Genomic DNA, 22,393 nt, shown 5'->3' with positions numbered 1-22,393 from the left:
TGAGAGACAACTCAGTTAGAAATCTCCAACCTTACACATGAGGAGTTTAAAACAAAATCTGTGTACATACCCTGGAATTTTTATGAACCCCTCGTTGTTTCTTAGGAAGGTCTTTGCTTTTGTTTTCTGTAAGTGTACTAGAGTTTTGTGTTATTCGTTGCCCCAGGCTTATTTTGACAGACTAAAATGTGTATTTAAGACAAAAGGAGGATCTTAGAGGAGAAAAGCATCATCCGAATGAAAAAAAGAAAGAGAAAAACTTCAAAATCATGCAAATTGGCTTTTTGCATATTATTACATGAAAATTGAGTATTTGCTCCAGCATTGGTAAACTATAAGACTGCAGATTGCTTTTTCAGAACATCCTGCATCTGTTCCAAGCAACTCTGTGTCTGGAAAATGACAGTGTCATGAAGACACTTTCTTGGCTTAGCATTGTATCAATGTATTATTGTATTAATGGGACAATATTTTGTAATATTCAATAAATACCACTGCCACTTGAAATTATTTCATTAAGGAACTTTAAGAGTTATTTTAGACTTCCTGCATTATTTACGGACAATGGGTGATTTCATTCAGAGCCTCTCTGTGGCCATTCTCTTTGCAGAATTCATATTTGGAATCTCAGCAAATGGTTTCATAGCAGTGGTGAACCTCATGGACTTGCTCAAGAGAAGAAAGATCTCTTCAGTGGATCAGATTATCACTGCTCTGGCCATCTGCAGGTTCACTGAATTCTCGTTTGTAATTATAATTGCATATCTATATAATGTCTTGTCAGATTTGTTGATTAGTAAAAATATGATAAAGATAATTACTGTTTTATTGACAGTATCCAACCATTTCAACATCTGGCTTGCTACATGCCTCAGCATCTTTTATTTTCTCAAAATAGGTAATTTTTTCAACTCTATCTTTTTTTACCTAAAGTGGAGAGCTAATAAGGTGGTCCCAGTAACACTGCTGGCATCTCTGCTTCTTTTATTTTCTAACATCATAGTTACAAACATACAACTTGATGCCTGGTTTGATGGATTTAAAAGTAACACGTCTTATAGTTTTATCTTGGAGAATTCTGTGCAACTTAGCAAAATTATTTTATTTACCAAGTACATATTCACATCCATACCCTTAACTGTGTCCTTAATGACATTTCTCCTGCTCATCACTTCTCTGTGGAGACATCTGAAGATCATGCAGCTCAGTGCAAGAGAATCCAGACATGCAAGTACCACAGTCCACATCAGAGCTCTACAAACTGTAACTGCATTTCTCTTACTGTATGCCATTGTCCTTCTGTTATTTTTTGTTCTAATTTCAAGATTTGAAATCCTGGAGAGAAACATGCTGCTTTTTTATCACCAGATTATTGGATATGCACATTCTTCAGTCCACTCTTGTGTTTTGATCCTGGCAGACAATAAGCTGAGACAAGCTTCACTTAAGGTACTGTGGTGGCTGAGGGGCAAACCCCAAAACACTCAGCACCTTGGTTCCTAAAATAGTTAGGGAATATGCTACAATTTCTGGGGAACATCAGGCCACACGAGACATTTGCATGCTGGAAATTTATGAATTTCTATTCATTGCTTTGGAGAATAACACTTTTGTAACCTGAAAATGTATGGTTGGAGTGAACTCTAATTCACTGCGTTCATAGAAATATATTTATATAAAGGTACATTAGTATAATTATATTCAGGGATATTTTAATATAAGATGATTAACTATTAGACATCATTCTATTAATAAATATAGAGAATTGTCACCACAAGGCTTTCTGAACATTTAAATTAAAAAAAAACTATGTTATATACAGGTACATATGAGAAATAAACACTATGGAGAGAACATTATAGCTTTATTCTAATAAATGTAACTTTTAATGTTACAAATCCTAAACATTTTAAATTAGAAGATTAAAATACGTGCTCAATTCAGGTATTCTATATACCTGAATTCAAATGAAAATTCCAAGAAGCATTTTTTAAATTTCTCCATATAACAAGGTCACATCATCCTCATTATCCTATTAGAGTTTTTGTTTCAAATTGAAGAAATAAGGAATAAATCACTCTGAGGTACAACTGTGGCCCTTAAGAGGTACTCATTTTGTGATGCAGTCATCAGGAATGTACCAAAACATTTAAAATTTAATTTGTAAAAGATGAAATTATGACTGATAGCAGTCTTCTTATTCAGTATCCTTCTAGGAATGTGTACATATTTACTTCATTGCATCATATACCTATGAGGTGAGAAACAACTGGATTGTGCTATGAATAGAAATGTAAAGAAGCCTAAGGGGCACAGTCTTATGATTAACAAAATGAATGATCTTATTTGACAGAAATGAAAATAAAGTAAACAAAATTGGTAATCAGTTCAGTTATGTTCAAGAGGTGAAATTGAGGAGGCAAAGATGATCTTGTGTTCTGAATTTTCACTACTAATTAATTCTTCATTAAGTTATCAACTTTGTAATTTCTAGAAATGGATTATTCATTTCTTATTTCTGAAAAGAAATGCTTTAAAGTGTAGAGTTCTGGTTTGCAATTGGTTTTCATGTTCTCTTATTGTTGTTCACTAATTCATTCATTCAGTCAGACACTAAAAAGTCTTACATCATATATTGTATGACTATAACATTTGGGATATATCTGGTATTTCTATTTGCTGATGGAGAATGCCATTGATGTAACAATAAGCATGCTGCTCCTTGCATTTTTGAGAAATATCTATGAAAAGTGGTGAAATAAGTAATTGCCAGGGGGAAAAAAATGAGTCAGGTCCACCTTGACTAAAGATCAGAAATTTGAGCTTATTCTTTCTTCTCAAAATTGTTGACAATAGGTGTGGCTACAAACAAGAGATCCTGATTTAGGGTGTAATTAATTAGCATTTTGAGTATAGAGGTTGATCTATTCTCTCTTGATCAAAGATCAGAGAATTCAGTTCTATTCTTTTTCCTTTAAGGAGATTAGCAGGAGGTGCTAAGATAGTTGGACTAAGGGTTTGGTAATTACATGTCCTGTCCAATGAGCAAAATGCTTGACTAAGGATGCTCTGTTTATTCCTCATATCATGTTAATGAAGTCTGATGCCTGCCCTTCTGCTTTTGCAGGTATTTAAGCATGTGGAAAATAAACAGGCGATGTCAGTATTGATTGAATTTCCCTTCCAGTACTGTTTTGTGTGTCTGTCTTTTTTTTTTCTTTCATATCTCTGTTCCATTTGCTTACTCCTACCAAGGCTGAACCATGACAGGCAACATGAGAACATGGGGCCACCTCCTGCCTATGGTGGGACCACCAAGACTTCTGGGAGCTGCTGCCACAGTTAAGTCAATCCCTGCTCTGTGGTGGAACCACTGAACTGCAGAGGGAACTTGCATGCCTTGTGGCTCAACAGAATGTTGCAAGCTGAGGACCCCGGTTCCCCGAGGGAAGGCCAAGCAGCAGAGAATGCACTAGCTGTCCTAGCCTAGCAAAGAGACCTGGGCCACAGCACAGCTCTGCCCATCCAAGTAAGCATCTGTGAAAACATAAATCAGCAAGTTACTACCTGCCAGCTAGTGATACTAGTAGCTTGGATTAGAAAGATGGCTTAGAAAGTTTAAATGATTCCAGAAAATATTTGGGAGATATCCAAAGACAATGCTCCTATTTATTGTTGTTTACAAGGGATCTTGAGCCTCTTGGTTAGGTTATTAAAGGGAATAATAATTTTAATTCCACCAGTAAGCTGACAGAAGCTAATAAACAAATTACTGGCCCTATAAATCAAACAGTTAACATGTCCATAGAGCTCTGAAAGCACAACTTTTTAACAGGGGATTTATACCCTTAGTCTATTATGGAAAGACCCAATCCTATTTTAATATGTGTTGAGGGTATGTTTGTGCTTTTTTTCCCACAGGAATAAACTGTCTGGAAAATAGAGGAGTGCCAGTCCTAATGATATTGTAGCCACTGGTTGCCCCACAAACACGTTGGAGTGAGAACCTTTGTTCCTGACCTGGTTATCTCTTCATGCTGCAGTCTGAGACAGGAAGAAAGATCGTAGTGATGATTGGTGATACCTAGTTTCTTGGTGGACCTACTGAACAAATTTCTGAACCTCAGTGTATCTTGTTTACTTTGGAGCTAATTCTAGAATGTTGATGGAATGTTTGGCAGTTTATCCATACTATATCTTGGGACTACATTTTTCTCCTCTTGGGAAAAAGACTCATTATGGAGACAAAGATTTACTAGAGTCCATATTCAGGATTGGAAGGAGTAGCCTAAAAGTTTTTGTTGCTGCTTAGAGACTGGTACAGTTCAAACTTATTTTTGAAACTGAGAAGCAGCAATGCAATGGACTATAGGAGAGGAAAAACCCTCAAAGCTCCCCCATCACAGAAACCTTTTCTTGTCTTCTGATTAGACTGGATTTAAAAGAACTGTGATTTGACAAATTGTATGTATATTATTTTTTTCTATATTGTGTGCTAGAATTATAGAATTGACCTGTTAATGTTTGTAACTGCTTTAGTTCATTATGAAGATATTACTGATTATAAAACGGTTAGAGCTTGTCTGAAAGAATCTTGATATTGCCAATATATCCTTAGATTTGATATGCTTAAAAGGACAAATTTGGATTTTGATTGTAGCTGAAAGTTTTTAAAGATATTCTAGAATATTTAAAAAGGCAATTCCACCTCTGATCTCCCTCCACTCCTTTGTTATGAGATATTATATCCATAAGAGTATATGTATCACAAAGCATTATCTGCTTTCATATCATTATCTTGTTTCTGGTTAACTCTCTCGACAGAAAACTGGCTCAGACGTATACAAAACCCAGAGATGAACTCTTCCATAACTATTTACTTACAGATGCCAGTAGCCAATGACAGATAAGATCTTTCTCCCCCCAGGTGCCTAAGACAAAGGGCATAGGTGACAGGATGTATTTATTGAGGACAGGTAAGTCTGAAAAATGGGAAAACGGCCCCTAAGACAGGCATGGTCATGTGTCCTATAGCAGAAGCACAGGCTTTATTAAATAACTAAAAAAGGAGGAATTGCCAGGGCCCACAGATGTGTCTGTTCCACCTTGACAAAAGGTCAGAGAGTTTGAGTTTATTCTTGCTTTCTCAAAGTTGTTGACAATAGGTATAGTTACAAACAAGAGATCCTGTCCTAGGTTGTGATTAATTAGTATTTTGAGTATAGAGGTGGATCTGTTCCACCTTTTTCATAGTTTAAAATATTCAAGTCTATTCCTGCTCCTTCAAGGGAATTGGCAGGAGGTTCTAGGCACTGACTCTCTGCAGGATACTTGGTCAAGGGTTGTGGATGCTACATATTCTGTCCAAACAGTAAAGGGCTTGACTGAGGATGCTCTGTTTAGTCCTTATATCATGTTAATGAAGTCTGCTGCCTGCCCTTAGGAGTGAGGTATATAAGCAAGTGGAAAGTAAATGTGAGTGATTTCAGTATTCACTGAATTTCCTTACCAGTGTTGTTCTGTGTTTCTGCCTCTTATTTCTCTCACATCTGTTCCTGTTGCTTAATAATTCTAATCTTCATGCTCCTACCCTGGAACGAGTGAATCCCTGGAGGCTGGTCCATGACAAGTATAGTGGGTAATGTTTTCTTCACAGCTTTGTAATAGTTGCATGTACAGAATACCCATCTGTCATGTGAAGATGAGAATGTGATGTTAGAAGATGTACCTAGAGGTGGATGAACCTGTCAGCTGTGGGTGCATTAAGAATTGTCTGTACCTCAATTTCAGATAAAAAAAAAAATCTGGAGACAGAGGTTGCTCCCACATGGGATTCTGTTAGTAATGACTGAGAAAAGAGACATTTGTTAAATGTGTTTGTAGCTCTTTCAGGGGACTCAAAGTGTTTCTTTCTCATCAACCACATTAGGTGGCTCACGCTAGCCTGTCAATCTAGTTTTAAGGGATCATATGTTCTCTTTTGGCCTTTACAGGTACCTATGCTCATATGACAAGATAATACCAAACCCATTATCAAAGACAAAAATCAGTATTTTAAAAGTGTGATAGGAATTTGTAAAACAATATATAATTTACCTCGGCTCAGACAAAATATATCTGGAGACAGAGGTTGCCGCTACATGGGATTCTGTTAGTAATGACTGAGAAAAGGCACATTTGGTAAATGTGTTTGTAGCTCTTTCAGGGGACCCAAAGAGTTTCTTTCTCAGCAATCATATTAGGTGGCTCACGACAACCTGTCACTGTAGTTTTAAGGGATCAGATGTTCTCTTCTGGCCTCTACAGGCACCTGTGCTCACATGACAAGACATTGCCAAAGCCATTATCAAAGACAAAAACCAGTATTTTAAAAGTGTGATAGGAATTTGTAAAATAACATATAATTTAGTTCTCAAATTAAATGTTATAAGGTTTTATGAGATTGGGTGCCAGATGATAGACACATGGCAAGGTATAACTGCTTTTTATTTACAAGGTGAACAAAGTTGTTTGAACTGTCAGATATACTTTTGGTTTTAATTTTATTCTTTTTGTCTTTTGTAGACAAAATTATAACATATAAAATACCATGTTTATTTTATTTCTTAGTTTTAATGATTTATAAAATTTTTACTTATATTAGCTTATAAAACACAATGATTTGAATATTCAAAACACTAAGCAATAGTGATGTTATCTGATATTTCAATTTCCAGCTGGAGAATGCCAATGATCTAAGAGTTAGCCTGTTACTGTCTTAAGCTTGAGATAAATGCTTCATTATGTTATTTGAAGGTAGCACTACAATAAATTCTGTCATAATTTTGACGTGTTGTACATTCTATGAGTTTAACCATTATATAAATCCATGCATCTATATGTATACCTAGGCCATAGTAAGAATCACATCCTTTAAAATTCCCTGGTTTTTCCCCTCTGCAAATAGTCATCATGATTCCATGATTACTGAAAAAAATAAAATGACATGTGATTTCTGCTTCTAAAGATTTCCCTTTCTTAGAATAATATTTTGGGAGAAGAGGTGGTAGATAAGAAAGTGTCACCTTTCATTCAACATAATGTTCTTGAGATTAATCCATATTTTGTCACTGAGTTGTATTTTATTTATGGGTGAGTCATAATTGTTTGATAATCACTCAGAAGATATACATCTTTTCTTGCCTTGGGCACTAAAAGTAAAGGTGCTATAAACAAAAATTATCATCAAGTCTGTTTTGTTATTTTTAGTTTGACCATACAGCTTCTTTTCCTTTGATCAATTACAATATAAGCATTTAAAGTGGTAGATAGAACAATCAATCATGTCATCTGTTCCATAGTAATTTATATTTTTAAGGGATTCAGTAAAAAGTTATTGAGACAGATTGGTAAATGTTTAATTTAAAAGTGTTGAATAAATGACTAACAAATCTTTAAAAAGTTAAATTGATTAAGCATTAGTTGACATGTCAACATAGGTGAGAAAAATTTTATGATGGCCCCATGCCTAGATGAAGAGGTAAGAGCAACTTTTGAAGCGAAAATTAATTTTCCACAGAGATGAACTCTCTAATTTGTTACACAATACCAAGTAGTCAGTATCAAAAAAATTACGCGGGTTGGCAAGAGACTTGAACTTTGAGTGGCTCCCAGGAGCCCAAGGCGATGTCCCCAGTTAGTCCTTTGGGAAGCCGAGGATAGGGAACCTGAAATAAACACACTAAATGGACTCAAGGTTTAAATTTATATGTTTATTAATGTATGTATAATAATGCTTTTAAAAGAGATGACATAAATATGAGAGGAAGAGGGAGGAATTTGAGAGGAAGAAAAAAGGAAGGGTTAAATATGTACTTACATTTTAATTAAAAATAAAAAAAATTAGAGAAGAAAATCAGCTTCAGGCTCTGAACTCAGGCTGACCCAAGGACTGCCACACCTACTCAAAGCAGATGGGGCCTAACTGCTTTTGCTTGCTTATTTACTTTGTTTCCGCTTGTTTCTTTTTTGAGGGAAAATGAAACAGGGAGAAAGTTCTTTTTTTCTTTTTGGGGCAAGCAGCAGAGATGAGGGGAGAATATGGAGGAATCAGGAAAAGAAACTACTAAGGATTCAAAAAATAAACTGCTAGAAATTAATGTTTATGTTGTATTCTTATACATAGATAGCTAACATTACTCTCTTGCAAATATTACCATGTTTAATCGCAGGAACTGCAGCACATTTTTATACTTAAAGAAAAAGAAGAGATCATGATTCTCTTTTAAGGACTCACAGAAGCAAAGTGAAACACGTGAAACAGTACACCGATGAGTTGCTCCCAGCTTTATCATGGTCATGAAGCCTTGCGCCATGACCTGTAAGAACTAGATTTATCTCTCACTGTATATATCAGCATTTGTGAATACTTCAGTGCCTTGGATTGAATTTTCATATTTCCTAATATGTAAATCCTGTGCTGTCCTTTAGGTGACCAGTGTTTGCAGATTCTTTGTGCCTTTTAGCTCTAAGGAATATCACTAAATTTTTTTCTAGATATACTAGAGAACTCTCATTTGCTCCTGGAATCAAAAGATATAAAAGAGTATTTTTCAGACCTGTGAGATTAAAATTAAAAGCTCCAATACAGTATATCTACTTATTCAGACATTGTAAATATCTAAAGCTAAAAATATTACTGTAGAATATTGATTTTGCCTGAGTGAATATAGAACTATCATGAGGAGAGTCTTGGGTTGAATAGAGGCAAAGGAAGGCCATATACAAGCTCTCTGCATTCCAGATACCATAGGGGATATGAATACGAATATAATAACATTCTCTGTCTGGAGTGGCATGGGAGGTTGATCCAGAGTTTACAAATGTCACTTGTAGGTGGCTATATTATATGCCTCTCATGCCTATACAAAGTTTGTGATCTTCTGTAAAGAAAAATCCTGATTTAAAGAGGAACTTTTATTTTACAACCTAAAGCAAACTGTTCTAATCCAAAATGGAAGAGAAGACCCAGCTGAAGATGAGATTAAGAAATGGTAAAAGTAATTGTCCTTTTAATGAGATATGTGCTTACAAACCTAAAAGGCTTCACACTTAGATGGCTGGCTCACAGGGTTCTCCTACAGTGCCTTTCTGCTTCCTCCTTTCTACCCCAGAAAGCAAGAAGATTACTAAATAAGTAAATAACCACCTTGTTCTTTAGGTCAGGGAACCTAAGTTAGGGGGAACTACATCTAGAACACCTTCCCAAAATGTGGTTGGAACAAACAAAAAAATTAATAAGTAAAAATAAGAGAAGATTTAGTAAAGTGAAAAGAGAAAATACATGTAGAAGGTTCAAGGTGTGCCCAACAGAAAGAACAACAAAAACATCTGTATTTGGCATCTGCCAATGTTTTCAGTGAGGTGGGATAAAGACTATGTATTCTGCTCTGGGATGTGAGCCTAGCATGTAGAAAGGTCTGTATCATGTCAGTCCAGTCAAGGAAACAAATATCTGACGATATTCCACAGCTGTCAGTTTTGAGTGATGATCAGTTAAAATCTTGTCTATTTTGGCTCAAATTTAAGCTTGCTTGAGATAGGAGATACTTACCCTGTTCACTATCACAGCTTTTCCCTAACAACCCTTGCTAACTTTGCACACAAAAGGTATAACAAGCTGAATTTATTGTCTTCATTTTTCTTATTAGATTTTGGGATAGTTTAGGGCCCCCAGATACTCACCTGGTTCTGTTTGAATTAAGCATTTACAAGCATTTTGAAGATTGCCTTTTGATATGTTAGCACTTGCAGATATCTTTGAGAATCCCAGGTACTCCACTCACTGCCTAGATTCTTTTCTGATGACCTCTCTTTCCATCTCCCTCCTGCTTATGACTGCTGACATCTGAAGCTCGCCTACTCAGCAAATCAAATAACCACTTTCCTTTCTCAATCATTCCCTTCTGTGTCAGACTTTGAACTTCCTTGATAATGATATATAAGATTGAGAATATGGAAAAGGAACTTTGTACGCTGGCATTGGGAACAATATAACTTTTTAAATTTGTAAGTCAAATTTGAAAATTAATTGTAAATGTTCAAGTGTTCTTTATACCACCTGAAAAATTTGACTGATTAATAAAATGTGAAGCTTTTCAATTCATAAATTGATAATTTACTAAATAATTTTTGTCAGGTGAAATAATAATATTTTATATTAGTCAAGGTTAAGGCAATATTTAAAATATTTTATTAATATGAATTTCAAATTAATTATCTTACTTAAGTCTGTATTTTTGAATTCTAATTTCTTCTTTTCTTCTGGCAGAGAAATGTTGACTCTTTAAAATGAATCTCTCTTTCATTGTTTGAAGCAAGTTTCCACTCTCAGAGTTGAAAAAATGGAGCCTGAGTTCCACTGGAATCTGAAGTTTTGTTGACAAACACAGACCTGTCACCACAAGTCTTTTGCATCTTCAGTGGCTTAAAGGACTCTTGAATACAAAACCTCTGTTCAACTTTATATTTGCTGAATCAGACTTTTGGAACTTTGTACTTTAGAACTCAAGTTGGCACAACCAAACGTCCTAAATCTGAAAAATGCCAAAGATGCAAAAGAGTGGGAAAGAGTATTTCTTAATTTGCATATCAGCAAATGTGAGCTTGGTTTCCACATCATCTGCTGAATATTATAGCCAACGGCAAACATATAAAAACATTAGTTAGGACTCATCGGAGAACTGCAGAAAAATACTTAACAAGAATATGTGCAAATTCAATGCCAAATGAGAGATGGCTGTCTTGCTTTAAAATAGGAGACTGGAGAAAGAGGAGGACGAAGAGAGGAAGAATTTAGCTGCACATTGAACCATATGCCAGACATTTACTCAGCATGTGATAGGCGGTGCTATTAGACTTTGAGTTTTCTGTGTTTCAACATGGGACCTGTCCTGCACAGCATCTCCACTACTGTAGTAGTTGCCGAGTTCATTTTGGGGAATTTGAGCAATGGATTGATAATGGTGGAAAACTGCTTTGACTGGGTCAATAAAGGAGAGCTTTCTCCAGTTGATCAAATCCTCATTATCTTGGCCATTTCCAGAATTACTCTCATCTGGGAAGTACTATTTATTTGGGTTAAAACTCAATCAATTTCATTTATTACCAAAGAAGAATTAAAAATAGCTATGTTCTGCTCTATACTATCTGGCCACTTCAATCTCTGGCTTGCCACGGCCCTTAGCATCTTTTATTTACTCAGAATAGCTAATTTCTCCTGGCAGATCTTTCACTACTTGAAATGTAGACTTAAACAATTGATTGTGGGGGTACTGCTGGGAAGCTTGGCCTTTTTGCTTGCAAATCTGATAAAAATGAGCATCACTCTTGAAGAGAGATTCCGTCAATATGGAGGAAACACAACTGTGAATTCCTTGGAGACAGAGTTTGCACTATTTTCAGAGCTGTTCTTATTCTACACAGCTATGTTCTCTCTATCACCATTTTCATTGGCTTTGATCTCTTTTCTCCTGTTAATTTTTTCTTTGTGGAAACATTGTCATAATATGTAGCTCAATGCCAGAGGACATGGAGACCTCAATACCAATGCACATACAAATGCCATGAAAATTATAGTCTCCTTCCTTCTGCTCTATGCTACTTACATTCTGTCCCTTCTGACATCATGGATTACTGAGAAACATCACATTGAACTGTTTCATATTATTTGCATTTTAACTGGACTCATGTATCCTTCATCCCATTCATTATTTCTTATTCTAGGTAATGCTAAATTAAAGCATACTTCTCTTTTGATATTGAGTCATCTGGGATGTAGTCTGAAATATTTTTATTTTCTTTTTTTTTTTTTATTCTAATTATTTTTTTTTTTTTTTTTTATAAAATTTTTTTTATTATTTAGTTTTTTAATTTTTTTCCTTTTTTTTTATTTTTTTTATTTTTTTTTTTCTTTATTTTTTTTTTATTATTATATATTTTTTTTTTTTTTTTTTTTTTTTTTTATTTTATTTTATTAGTAATATTATTTTTTTTTTTTATTTATTTTTTTTTTATTTTTTTTATTTATTTTTTTTTTTTATTTTTAAGTTCATTTTTTTTTTTTTTTTTTTTTTTTTTTTTATTATTTCTATTTTTTCATTTTTATTTTTTCATTTTTTTTTTTTTCTTTTTTTTTTTTTTTATTTTTATTTTTTTTTTTTTTGAGAAATCATGGGACAAGAGTCCTGGGAAGTTTATGCAAATCACAAAAGCTCCACTATAAACATTTTGCCTAGAGACAAATATATCCTAAAAAGAAGTGAGTAATAATGGTAAGACCTAAATCAACTTGATGGCAATACTGGGTAACAGATATCTAATTATGAATCTACATTATGTATTCTTGGTTCTGGTTGCTAAAAATGCATCTTATTTTAAAGCATGTAGCTCCTATTCAGCAAGTATATAGTCTGTGATAGTATATATGCTATACTCAAAATAGTAGAATTCATTTACCCATTTTACTTACCTTTCCTGTTGCTGTAACAAATTTCTTAATTAAAATAAATTTATGAAGAAAGTTTTATTTCTGCCCACAGTTCAAAAGTATTGTATTTCTTTTTTTCTAACACCATGAAGATCACTGCAGTCTTTTTTCAAAGTGTATATACAATTTCTTCTTACCTAAAAATGTTAAATATTTATGATGAACATTTTTGTATTATATACAATTTATAACCTTTTAGAGGAAATCATGAATCTTTACCCTTACCAGTTAGAAACAGCTACAATTCGTTATTCATATTCTACTTTTGAACATCAAACCTGTTGGCTGCAAGTAACCCATTTTATATTATACATTGGGGGAGGCACTTGATGTAATTATTTTATTAGATCATGAAACTATGTTTAATTGAATTAAGGATTTTGACTGAAGTTATTTAGAACTGAAATAGAGAAGTTTTGGCTTATTACTTTTGCTCATAATTACAGTGTATAAAATGATTTATAAGTATGGAAATACTGTGTTAAAATTAAACCTTTTTATTGGTCAATCTTACCTCAGGGTTTTGAAATTATAGTAGTTACTTTACTGACACTACTTCATTGAACCAGAATAGCCCTGCAAATTGCAAACATCAAAATCATGGAGCCTATATGGGTCTGTGGAAATATGTTTTGGTTGTTGCTTGGTGCTTTTGTAGAACTCCTAATAGTAGGAGAGGAGGTATCTCTCACCCGTTTGCTTGCTCTTGGGACTTTTTTCCTCCAACTGGGTTGCCTCATCCATACTGATAAAAGGGTTTGTGTCTAGTTGAATTGTAGCTTGTTAAGCTTTCTTTGTTCAGCTAATATCTCTGTGAGGCCTGCTTTTTTTCTGAAGGGAAACAGAGGAGGAGAGAATATGGAGGAGAGGGGACATGTTAGTAGGGGGTAGGTATTGGGAGGAATAGAGGGAGAGAAAACAGAGGTTGGAATTGTATAAGAGAAGAATTTAAAAATACTTAAAAACCCTTATCCATATGTTACTTCCAACATTTATGGTAAATATTTGTTTTTCTCACAGTTGCTTTCAACAAGTTGGCTGCATTCAGCAAATGACAAAATATTAACATAATTAATAATAATATAAAACTAAGGCCTTTCTATTGACCTATGTTGTACATCTGCATAAATGTGTAAATTAAACCAAGCAATTTAAAATGAGTATTATTAGCATACAAGGACTATAACAAAAAAAAAAAAAAACTATGATTATATTATAGTGGTTCCCGGGTCGTCCTGGTAAGTGGTATTCCAGAACTGTAATGGATAGTACATTGAAGATAAGCCACTTTACCTTCTGATGACCTATAAATGGTTTCCAATCATTGGCTGTTATAAATAAAACTTATTGGTATTAACTATCCTAGGTCAGAGATTCTTCAGGTCTAATCTTCATCTTAATTTACTTAAATGCACATAAAGGAGTTATATCTGCTGCTCTTCCTGAAGTTTCAATCTTTAAGAAGTGCAATGTGTTCATTTGATTCCTTCTAACTTTGCATGCCGACAGGCAAATCATTATCCTTGATATTGACTGCAATCATTTAGGTGGAGCTTTATCTATAAATTTAATTCAATCATTCTCAATATGGGATTGTTAGTCACATTATAAAGATGATTGTATCAATTTGGCTAAGTTTTAATTTGTTTCTGATAATCAAACGCTATTTGATTTTGAGAAAGAAATAAATGCTTCCAAAACCATAAGATTTTTGTGTTTCTGAATCGCTGATATTTTTCCTAAACATACAGTATTCTGATTCATTTTTTTCTCAGATTAATTAAAAATAAATGCAATCAAAATACTACTGATATCATCCAAATGTAATATTTTCCTATGGTATGAAAAATTCTTAAATATGTTGTATTCCTCGTGACAGTTTAATAACTGTTTACTTTTCTTATTTTGTTTATAATCTGTTAAGTATCATTTTTTGTTGCTTTTGAAGAAGGATTCAAATATTTATTCAATGTTTTATTAACATATTATAACTATTTTATATATACACTAATATGTATAAAATATGTATACAATTATACATAAGAATTATAATGTACATTTTATTTAATTATACATTACAATTATTATGTATTTTAGTTATAGGTCTTATAATTTATTATTACTAATTCAATGTTTCAGCTCCACATATAGTAAACACTGAACCAAATGCTGATCAAATTATTATATTAGACTCTTGCTTCAAAATCAAATTTCATTCTCATTTGTCTTAAAGAATTGTGCTATATCTGCTTATATGGTTTGTTGAATTGTCCTGCTGAAGTTATGGGGTGCGATCCAGAACAGATCACAAAACACACAACAAAACCCATATGAAGAGTTTATTAAAAAGAAAGACATATGCATAAAGGCCTGAGAAAGTTGCAGGGAGAGTATGGAGTGGACATGTCCAGCTTTTAAAAGCTACCTCATGTATGCACACGGGGCCTTACTTAGCTGGGTCATGCATAGGTGATGTGACCATGTTGAATTTATGTCACATAAGGCCTGAGGATCTTGAGTGGCTATGTAATTTGCCTTACTGCTTGTTGGTGCATGGATGACTCTGGAATGTCGAAGTACTAGCCATAGCACTGTGTGATGGGAACCATAACACCTATGGTCATAGAAGGGTGTATGTTGATGAAAAGTTTTTACTTCCCAGTAAACCTCTCCACTAATGCAATAATAAAAATTAGACCAAATAAAACTGATTTTTTTTTTAAAAGAAAAAGCCCAGGTTTAATGGATGCCAGTGCTCCCAGGTGCCCTCATAAGCCCTCAGAGAGGAGATGGGGAAGGAAGACCAGAAATCTATATGTTTGTTCCCTGGGGAGCAGCTTAAATACCCTGTGGGAGTGATCATGAACATTACTGAAGAGGGACCACTGTTTGGCGGGCTTTCTTGGGGGTGGAATCTGGACTGAGGCTACTCCCACAGGAAGAGCTTGTGATGGGACTTTCCTGATGGAGGAAGGTCATTGGTTAGTTAATAAAGAAACTGCTTGGCCTGATAGGTTAGAACATAGGTGGGAGGAGTAAACAGAACAGAATGCTGGGAGGAAGAGGAAGTGAGGCAGACGCCATGCCTCTCCTCTCCAGGTCAGATGTGATGGAGCAAGCTGCCAGGTCAGACATGCTGAATCTTTCCCGGTAAGACTGGTGATACACACATGAAGAGAAATGGGTTAACCTAGATGTGAGAATTACCCATTAAGAGGCTAGAACTAATGGGCTAAGCAGTGTTTAAAAGAATACAGTTTCCGTGTAATTATTTCTGGGCATAAGCTAGCCACGTGGCTAGGAGCCAGATGGCAGGGATGCAGCCCACAGCTTGTTCTTTCCACCCAAACATTCGAGACATTTTGGATATATGGATGCCAGGGGCTGAGGTGAAGCCTTAATCCAAACATTCCATACTCTTTGGGCATATGCATGTCAGCAGCTGGGGTGACACTTTCAACTAAACATCACATACTCTGTGGGTATAGGGGTGCCAGTTCAAGTCTGGCTACTTCCTGCAGGTGTAGAAGGAACAGTGGGCTGCGTTCTGCCATCTGGCTAGCTTTACCCAAAATAATTACTTGGAAACTGTATTCATTTAAACACTGCCTGGCCCATTAGATTTAACCTCTTGTTGGCTAGGTCTTACATATTGATTCAACCCATTTCTTATAATCTGTATGTCACCATGGGGTCGTGGCTTACCAGGAAGATTCTAGCCTACGTCCATGTCAGGCTGGAGCTTCAATGGCATCTGCCTGACTCTGCTTTCTTTCTTCCAGCATTCACTTCTGTCTACCCCACCTACCTATGTTCTGACCTATCAGACCAAGCAGTTTCTTTATTAATTGGCCAATGAAAGCAACACATAGAAAAAAGACTTTCCTACACCAGTTTCCTTTTTTTCTGTTTTTTTTTTTTTTAAATGGAAGGCTTTAACTTTAACATAGTAAAATTACAGATAACAAAACAGCTATCAAGCAGGAATTACAGTTACAATATTTATATCTATTTTATCTTTTACCATAACAAAGGAAAACTATAACTAACCATTCTTCAAGTCCATCAAAGACTCCAGACGGATATAATATTACCTAAGTAAGCAAGAAGTAAGCAACTTCCAAAACTCTATAAATGACAGACAGCTCATTGCCTGTACAGTCACCCAAAGTTCCTATGTACCGTAGGGGCATCCATCTTCAGTATACAGGGCCATAGTATCCAGTAGACATTTCTATGAAGCAGGAAATTCCAAAGACAGTTCAGTCACTTTCTTTTGTGTCCTGCAGAATGTCTTGCATACTCCTTCATGAAGCAGGAACCCTGAAAAACCATCTCACCTTTAGGCAAGTTCAGCAGTCCTCTCTCTGCAGGTTCTTTGTGCCCAGTTTATGCAACAGTCCAGGCAAGAGCAGTTTCTTGCCCAAATGGCTATCAAACTCCATAAGGAGCCTCTTCGATGCCCATCTTCCTCTTGAAGTAGATTGGTGTTGCCAGGAGCAGCTGTGTCTCACTGTCACAAACTGCCCTAAGTTATTAAAACATTAAATGCCATATTCTGTAGTCTTTGAAAGATATGAAGAATGCCTATCTAACTGAAATATAGTTCTATATCTAGAAAATCTAACTATCATGACTACAAGCTTGGTTATTATTGATGATTATCCATTAACAACCTATATTTCCTAACTATACATTACATTTTAAAATGAACTACATAATCACAGTACCTTAATCAAGATCAGAAATATATATATAATAAAATTGACCTTAAATTTCTATCAGTAAGGCAAAATTTATACCAATGTAAATTATTCATATTTATATCATATCCCCCTTTAAATGTAAAAGAACATTTATAAACAATATCTAGGAATATGGACATAGTTATTTCTCTCCAAACTTCTTCCTGCTGTATAGGGGCACTGTTAATCATGTCTTTAATGGTATATCCTGTGTGTCAGGTTCATTTCAGTCAGCAATTGAGTGAAGTATTTTTTTGAGGGTGTTCACAGCAATCTTTCAGGAGGGCATGGTCTATCATACTATATTGGGATAGAAGCAATCCACAGGGTCTCATCCTCTGTGAAAACAAAAGAAGACTCTCTTTTCCAAAGCATCATATTCTTAGATCCAAATTCTGAAGTCAAGATACCTTTAGAACATATGTGCAGGTTTAGCTTAGCAGCCCATATAATGGAATGTCTCTCTGTATTTAGTTCCTTCACAGTCAAAAAATTGAAAGAAAATACAATATACAGAACCCAAACTCTCTGTGAATTTTCAGTTTTTACATGGCTTATTTTTCTTTATTTCTTTCAATCTATAACTATCTGTACTCTTTCTCTTTAAAGACTTTACCCGTTCTTTAAAGCATTAACTTTATTCTCTATATTCTTTCTCTTCTCTCTCCTAAGCCTGCATATGTCTATCTAACATTATGACGCATTTAGAGGTCTTTTATGTCTGAATCTGTCCTACTGTGAATATGTAATTCTTTACTGTTCAGGTGTACTTCTTAAAATGCTAAAATTCAAAATGCTTCTTAAAAACTTTAGCTTGCGCCACATAGGGGAATAGGGTACCGCCTGTTTCCTGCCCAGTCTGAGCCTTAACTGCACTGTTATTACGGTAATTAGGATAGATCATGCCTGAGATCAACACAGTTTAGCATGGTAGAGTGAAGAGGGAGCTGCTCCCGCCTCAGCCATTTGGTGCCCATGAGCTGAGCACAGTTCCAGGCACGCATCAGTTCACATTGCCATCAAGCAAGCCTTAGCACTTTACTCACAAAACCCCATCCAAATTCTCTGTCTCCTACAAGAGACAGAGGTCACGCTAGGAGCATAGCCCAGAAAGCCAGCATTTTAAAACTGTGCGGCTTTTTTTTTTTTTTTTTTAATCTCCAGGTGGGACCCACACTCAGCACTTTAACTCTGAGAACGAGCTTTTTATCTGAGTTACAAAAAAAATCTGTAGACGACTGCACAGCCTGGAAACATCTCTGTGTATGGTGGCGGGAATTGGACATGTTCTCCCACTTGTGCATGCCTAGTAAACTTGATCCTGCCGCCTGAAGGTGCAGGTGGGGAGTGGTGAGCCATTGGCATGGTCTCAACTACTTTATTCCCAACCCTCAGTGGGCACACAAATGTCCAGGCCCAGAAATGCACCATAGCCAGAGTTTGCACCAGTGGCAGGGCCTAGGAAGCCGTGTTTTAAAATGGCACAGCTTTTTTCCTGCTGAGGCTGCTGAGTCAGGAAAATTTCTCTGCGGCATTCCGCCAACAAAAAGCTGTATTAAACTCTCTCTCTCTCTCTCTCTCTCTCTCTCTCTCTCTCTCTCTCTCTCTCTCTCTCTCTCTCTCTCTCTCTCTCTCTCTCTCTCGTCTCTCTCTCTCGTCTCTCTCTCTCTCTCTCTCTCTCTCTCTCTCTCTCTCTCTCTCTCTCTCTCTTTCTCTCTCTTTCTCTCTCATTTTTAAGTCCTCTCAGGTTTTACATGGCGTTATCAGATCACGTTGGGCAAAGGACTCTACAATGACCTGTAGGAGTACAGAGAGTGATGTTGGTGAAGTTCCCTGGTGGAGAGTTTATACAGAATGCACAAGGCCTGTGACTGAACCTCTAACAAAGAGATAAAATCAATATACTGGAATAGGGATTCAGCAGTTAAAAGTACTTGCTGCCCTTGTAGAGGACCCAGGTTCAATTCCCAGTTCTACATTGTGGGGGCATAACCACTGTAACTGCAATTCCAGACGATCCATTGACAGCTTTTGACTGCTTTAGGCATGCATGTGGTATACATACATATATTCAGGCAAAACATTTATATCTATAAATTAAAATAAGTAAATCTAAATTTTAAATACATAACACTATGCATGTATAAACCAATTTTATAGAATCTTTTAAGTTATTTTCATTTATTTATTTAAAACCTTTTTTATTTTTTCAAAGTGTCATACATTTATACTCTGTATACCAATCATAATAGTCCATACTATTTCCTTACAAATTTCATACTCAACTTATATAATTTTGTTATTAATAATTCCCAATACCCAATTAGAGGTACCCATATCCAAATGAATAGATTTTAGTCTGATAAGGCATTGATAATCTTCTAAATCCCACGTCTCCAAAGGAAACTGACTCTACCTACTGGGATGGACATCAACTTTCAAAACTCTTTCAGTATAGATGGGACTTCAGGTTGCTCTCCCACCTCTGCTGAGATTTTGACAGGCCTGATCTTGTACAGGCCACTACAGCTACTGTGAGTTGGTGAATACAACATCCGTATCATGTCCAGATATTGCCATCTCACAGTTTTCTCCTCATCATCCAGTGAAGTTCCCTGAGCTTTGTGCAGTAGGAGGTTGATATTCATGATCAATTAAGAGATGTATATTCATTCTACCCTGCAACTCAGAATATCTTTTCTATCTCCCCAACTCCAAATAACTAGCTCTTCTGTGCCTGGATTTTAAATTCCTTGATGTATATGAATAAGACCATGGAAAAGAGATAGCAAAGATGATGTAATTTTAGAAGTGGTAAATATCTTCATGCTCTGAAAATCACCTGATCAACTGTATATGACTAATAAAATACAGACCTTTTAAAATTACAAATCATGTATTTATGAGATAAAATATTTTCTCATAAAACAGTAAAGGTATACTTATTTGTAGTCAAGATAAAGTAGTATTGCAAGTATTTTGTTGACACAAATATCAAATTAGTCATTTTCCTATTTTTTTATTTTTTTTTTTTTTTGCTGATTTTCCAGAGAGAGAGAGAGAGAAACAATAGAGAGAGAGAGAGAGAGAGAGAGAGAGAGAGAGAGAGAGAGAGAGAGAGAGAGAGAGAGAAATAACAGAGTGGTAATGATTTTTCACATGAATCATTCTTTCTTTTTTTGTTTCCATCTTCTACTCTCAGTGTTAGAAGGATGAAGCCTGAACTCTGGGGAAAACGGAATTCTTATGAAACAATGCAAACTCATCTCTGAGTTTCCCCTAAGTCTTCAGTGGCAATATAACCAATCACCTTAGATCTCAAGGAGCCCAACCAAATTCCCTTAATGTGAAACATGCTGAAAATGCAAAACAGAATATATCTTGATTTGCATATCAGCAAATTTGAATTTGTTTTCTTTTCTAAATCATCTGCGGAACATTTCAGCCCATGTGTGGACAAATATATTAGCAAGGACTCTAGCAAGAATTGTTGGGAAAAATTAACAAGAAAATGTGCAGATTAAATGTCAATCAGGAAATGTTCAGCTTGTTGTATGGTCAGAGAATACAGAAGGATCTGGAACAAAGGGAAGAGAGAATTTAATATCACATTTGGGCCACCCATGGGGCACTTGGACAGCACATGATAGTGCTATTAGACACAGAGCTTTTTCTGAGCATGGAACCTGTTCTGCATACCTTTGCTACTATAATAATAGTTGCGGAGTTCATTTTTGGGAATCTGAGCAATGGGTTCATAGTGCTGTTAAACTTCTTGGACTGCATCACTAAACAAAAATTTTCCTTAATGGATAAAATCCTTCTTACATTGGCAATTTCAAGAATTACTCTAATCTGGGAAATATATATTTGGTTCAACACTATATGTGATTCAGCAGTATTTGTGATTGGAACAGAATTAAAAATTCTTTATTTTAGCTGGATGCTTTCTAGTCACTTCAGTCTCTGGCTTGCCACAGCCCTTAGCATCTTTTATTTACTCAGAATAGCTAATTTCTCCTGGAAGATCTTTCACTACTTGAAATGGAGACTTAAACAACTGATTGTGGGGGTACTGCTTGGAAGCTTGGTCTTCTTGCTTGCAAATCTGATAAAGACGAGCATCACTCTTGAAGAGAAGATCCATCAATATGGAAGAAATAGTACTGTGAATTCCATGGATATGGGACTTTCCTTGTTTTCAGAGCTGATGTTATTCAACATGACTCTGTTCTCTGTAACACCATTCTCACTGGCTTTGATCTCTTTTCTCCTGTTAATCTTCTCTTTGTGGAAACATCGCCAGAAAATGCAGCTCAATGCCAGAGGACACAAAGATCCCAACACCAAGGCACACACAAATGCCTTGGAAATTATAGTCTCCTTCCTTCTGCTCTATGCTACTTACATCCTGTCCCTTCTGACAGCATGGATTGCTGAGAAACATCACAGTGAACTGGTTCACATTATTTGTATGATAACTGGACTCATGTATCCTTCAACCCACTCATTAATCCTGGTTCTAGGAAACTCTAAATTAAAGCAAAATTCTCTTTTGATACTGAGGCATCTTAGATGTCGGCTGAAAGAAAAGAATATACCAACTGCCTAAGGCATCCAGACAATATACAATCATGTGTTCTAGATAACAAAGAAATCTATGAGGAAGTAGTTCGAGGACAATTTTATTCCTCTCTTTGGCTTCTTGCATTATGTTATAGATTTTCAAAAATGTATATCATTTTCTTTTACCCAAAAACATTAAGTATACATGGTTAATATTATTTCTATGTAAAATATGTATTATTTATGTTTTGAAATTCATTGAAGAAATTATTAATAGATGTAATCTTCATTTAATACTATTAAGAACTAATTTTTTAAAATGTAAATACACAATTATCTACTTATATTCTAACTACAAAACTCTAATATAGGCTCTTAGTGACCAATTTTAAACTCTTCATTATGTTGGGCATTCGATGGGATCACTTGATTATACCATGAACCCATTCTTGCTTGGTGAATGAAGGATATCTATAGCAGTTATTTAGTACTGAAATAGGAAACTATTTTTTAAAATTTTAGTCATAATGACAGTTTGTGAGCAGTAACTAAAAAG

The 22,393-nt window shown here is 35.3% G+C and overlaps 2 protein-coding genes across 2 annotated transcripts; both read left to right on the top strand.

The window, feature by feature from the left end:
- The first annotated feature begins 10,919 nt into the window (after positions 1–10,919).
- LOC126494212 (taste receptor type 2 member 124-like) lies at positions 10,920–13,581 on the top strand. The gene is given in 2 exon segments (XM_050131472.1): positions 10,920–11,814; positions 13,547–13,581. Coding segments are annotated over 2 exon segments (930 nt in total).
- A 7,360-nt stretch (positions 13,582–20,941) lies between these two features.
- On the top strand, positions 20,942–21,883 carry LOC126494211 (taste receptor type 2 member 102-like). The gene has a single exon (XM_050131471.1). The coding sequence runs from the start codon at positions 20,951–20,953 to the stop codon at positions 21,881–21,883; it is 933 nt and encodes a 310-aa protein (XP_049987428.1). The 5' UTR covers positions 20,942–20,950.
- The last annotated feature ends 510 nt before the right edge of the window (positions 21,884–22,393 follow it).

This window comes from Alexandromys fortis, unplaced genomic scaffold (genome assembly GCF_014885135.2).
Source record: "Alexandromys fortis isolate MF-2015 unplaced genomic scaffold, M_Fortis_MF-2015_v1.1 scaffold_353, whole genome shotgun sequence".
Lineage (NCBI taxonomy): Eukaryota > Metazoa > Chordata > Mammalia > Rodentia > Cricetidae > Alexandromys > Alexandromys fortis.
The sequence above is the reverse complement of the archived record's forward strand: the minus strand, read 5'-3'. Positions and strand labels throughout refer to the sequence as shown.

Bases quoted from the DNA above. Each gene is read 5' to 3' on its own strand.
- LOC126494211 (XM_050131471.1), top strand. From the start codon at position 20,951: ATGGAACCTGTTCTGCATACCTTTGCTACTATAATAATAGTTGCGGAG.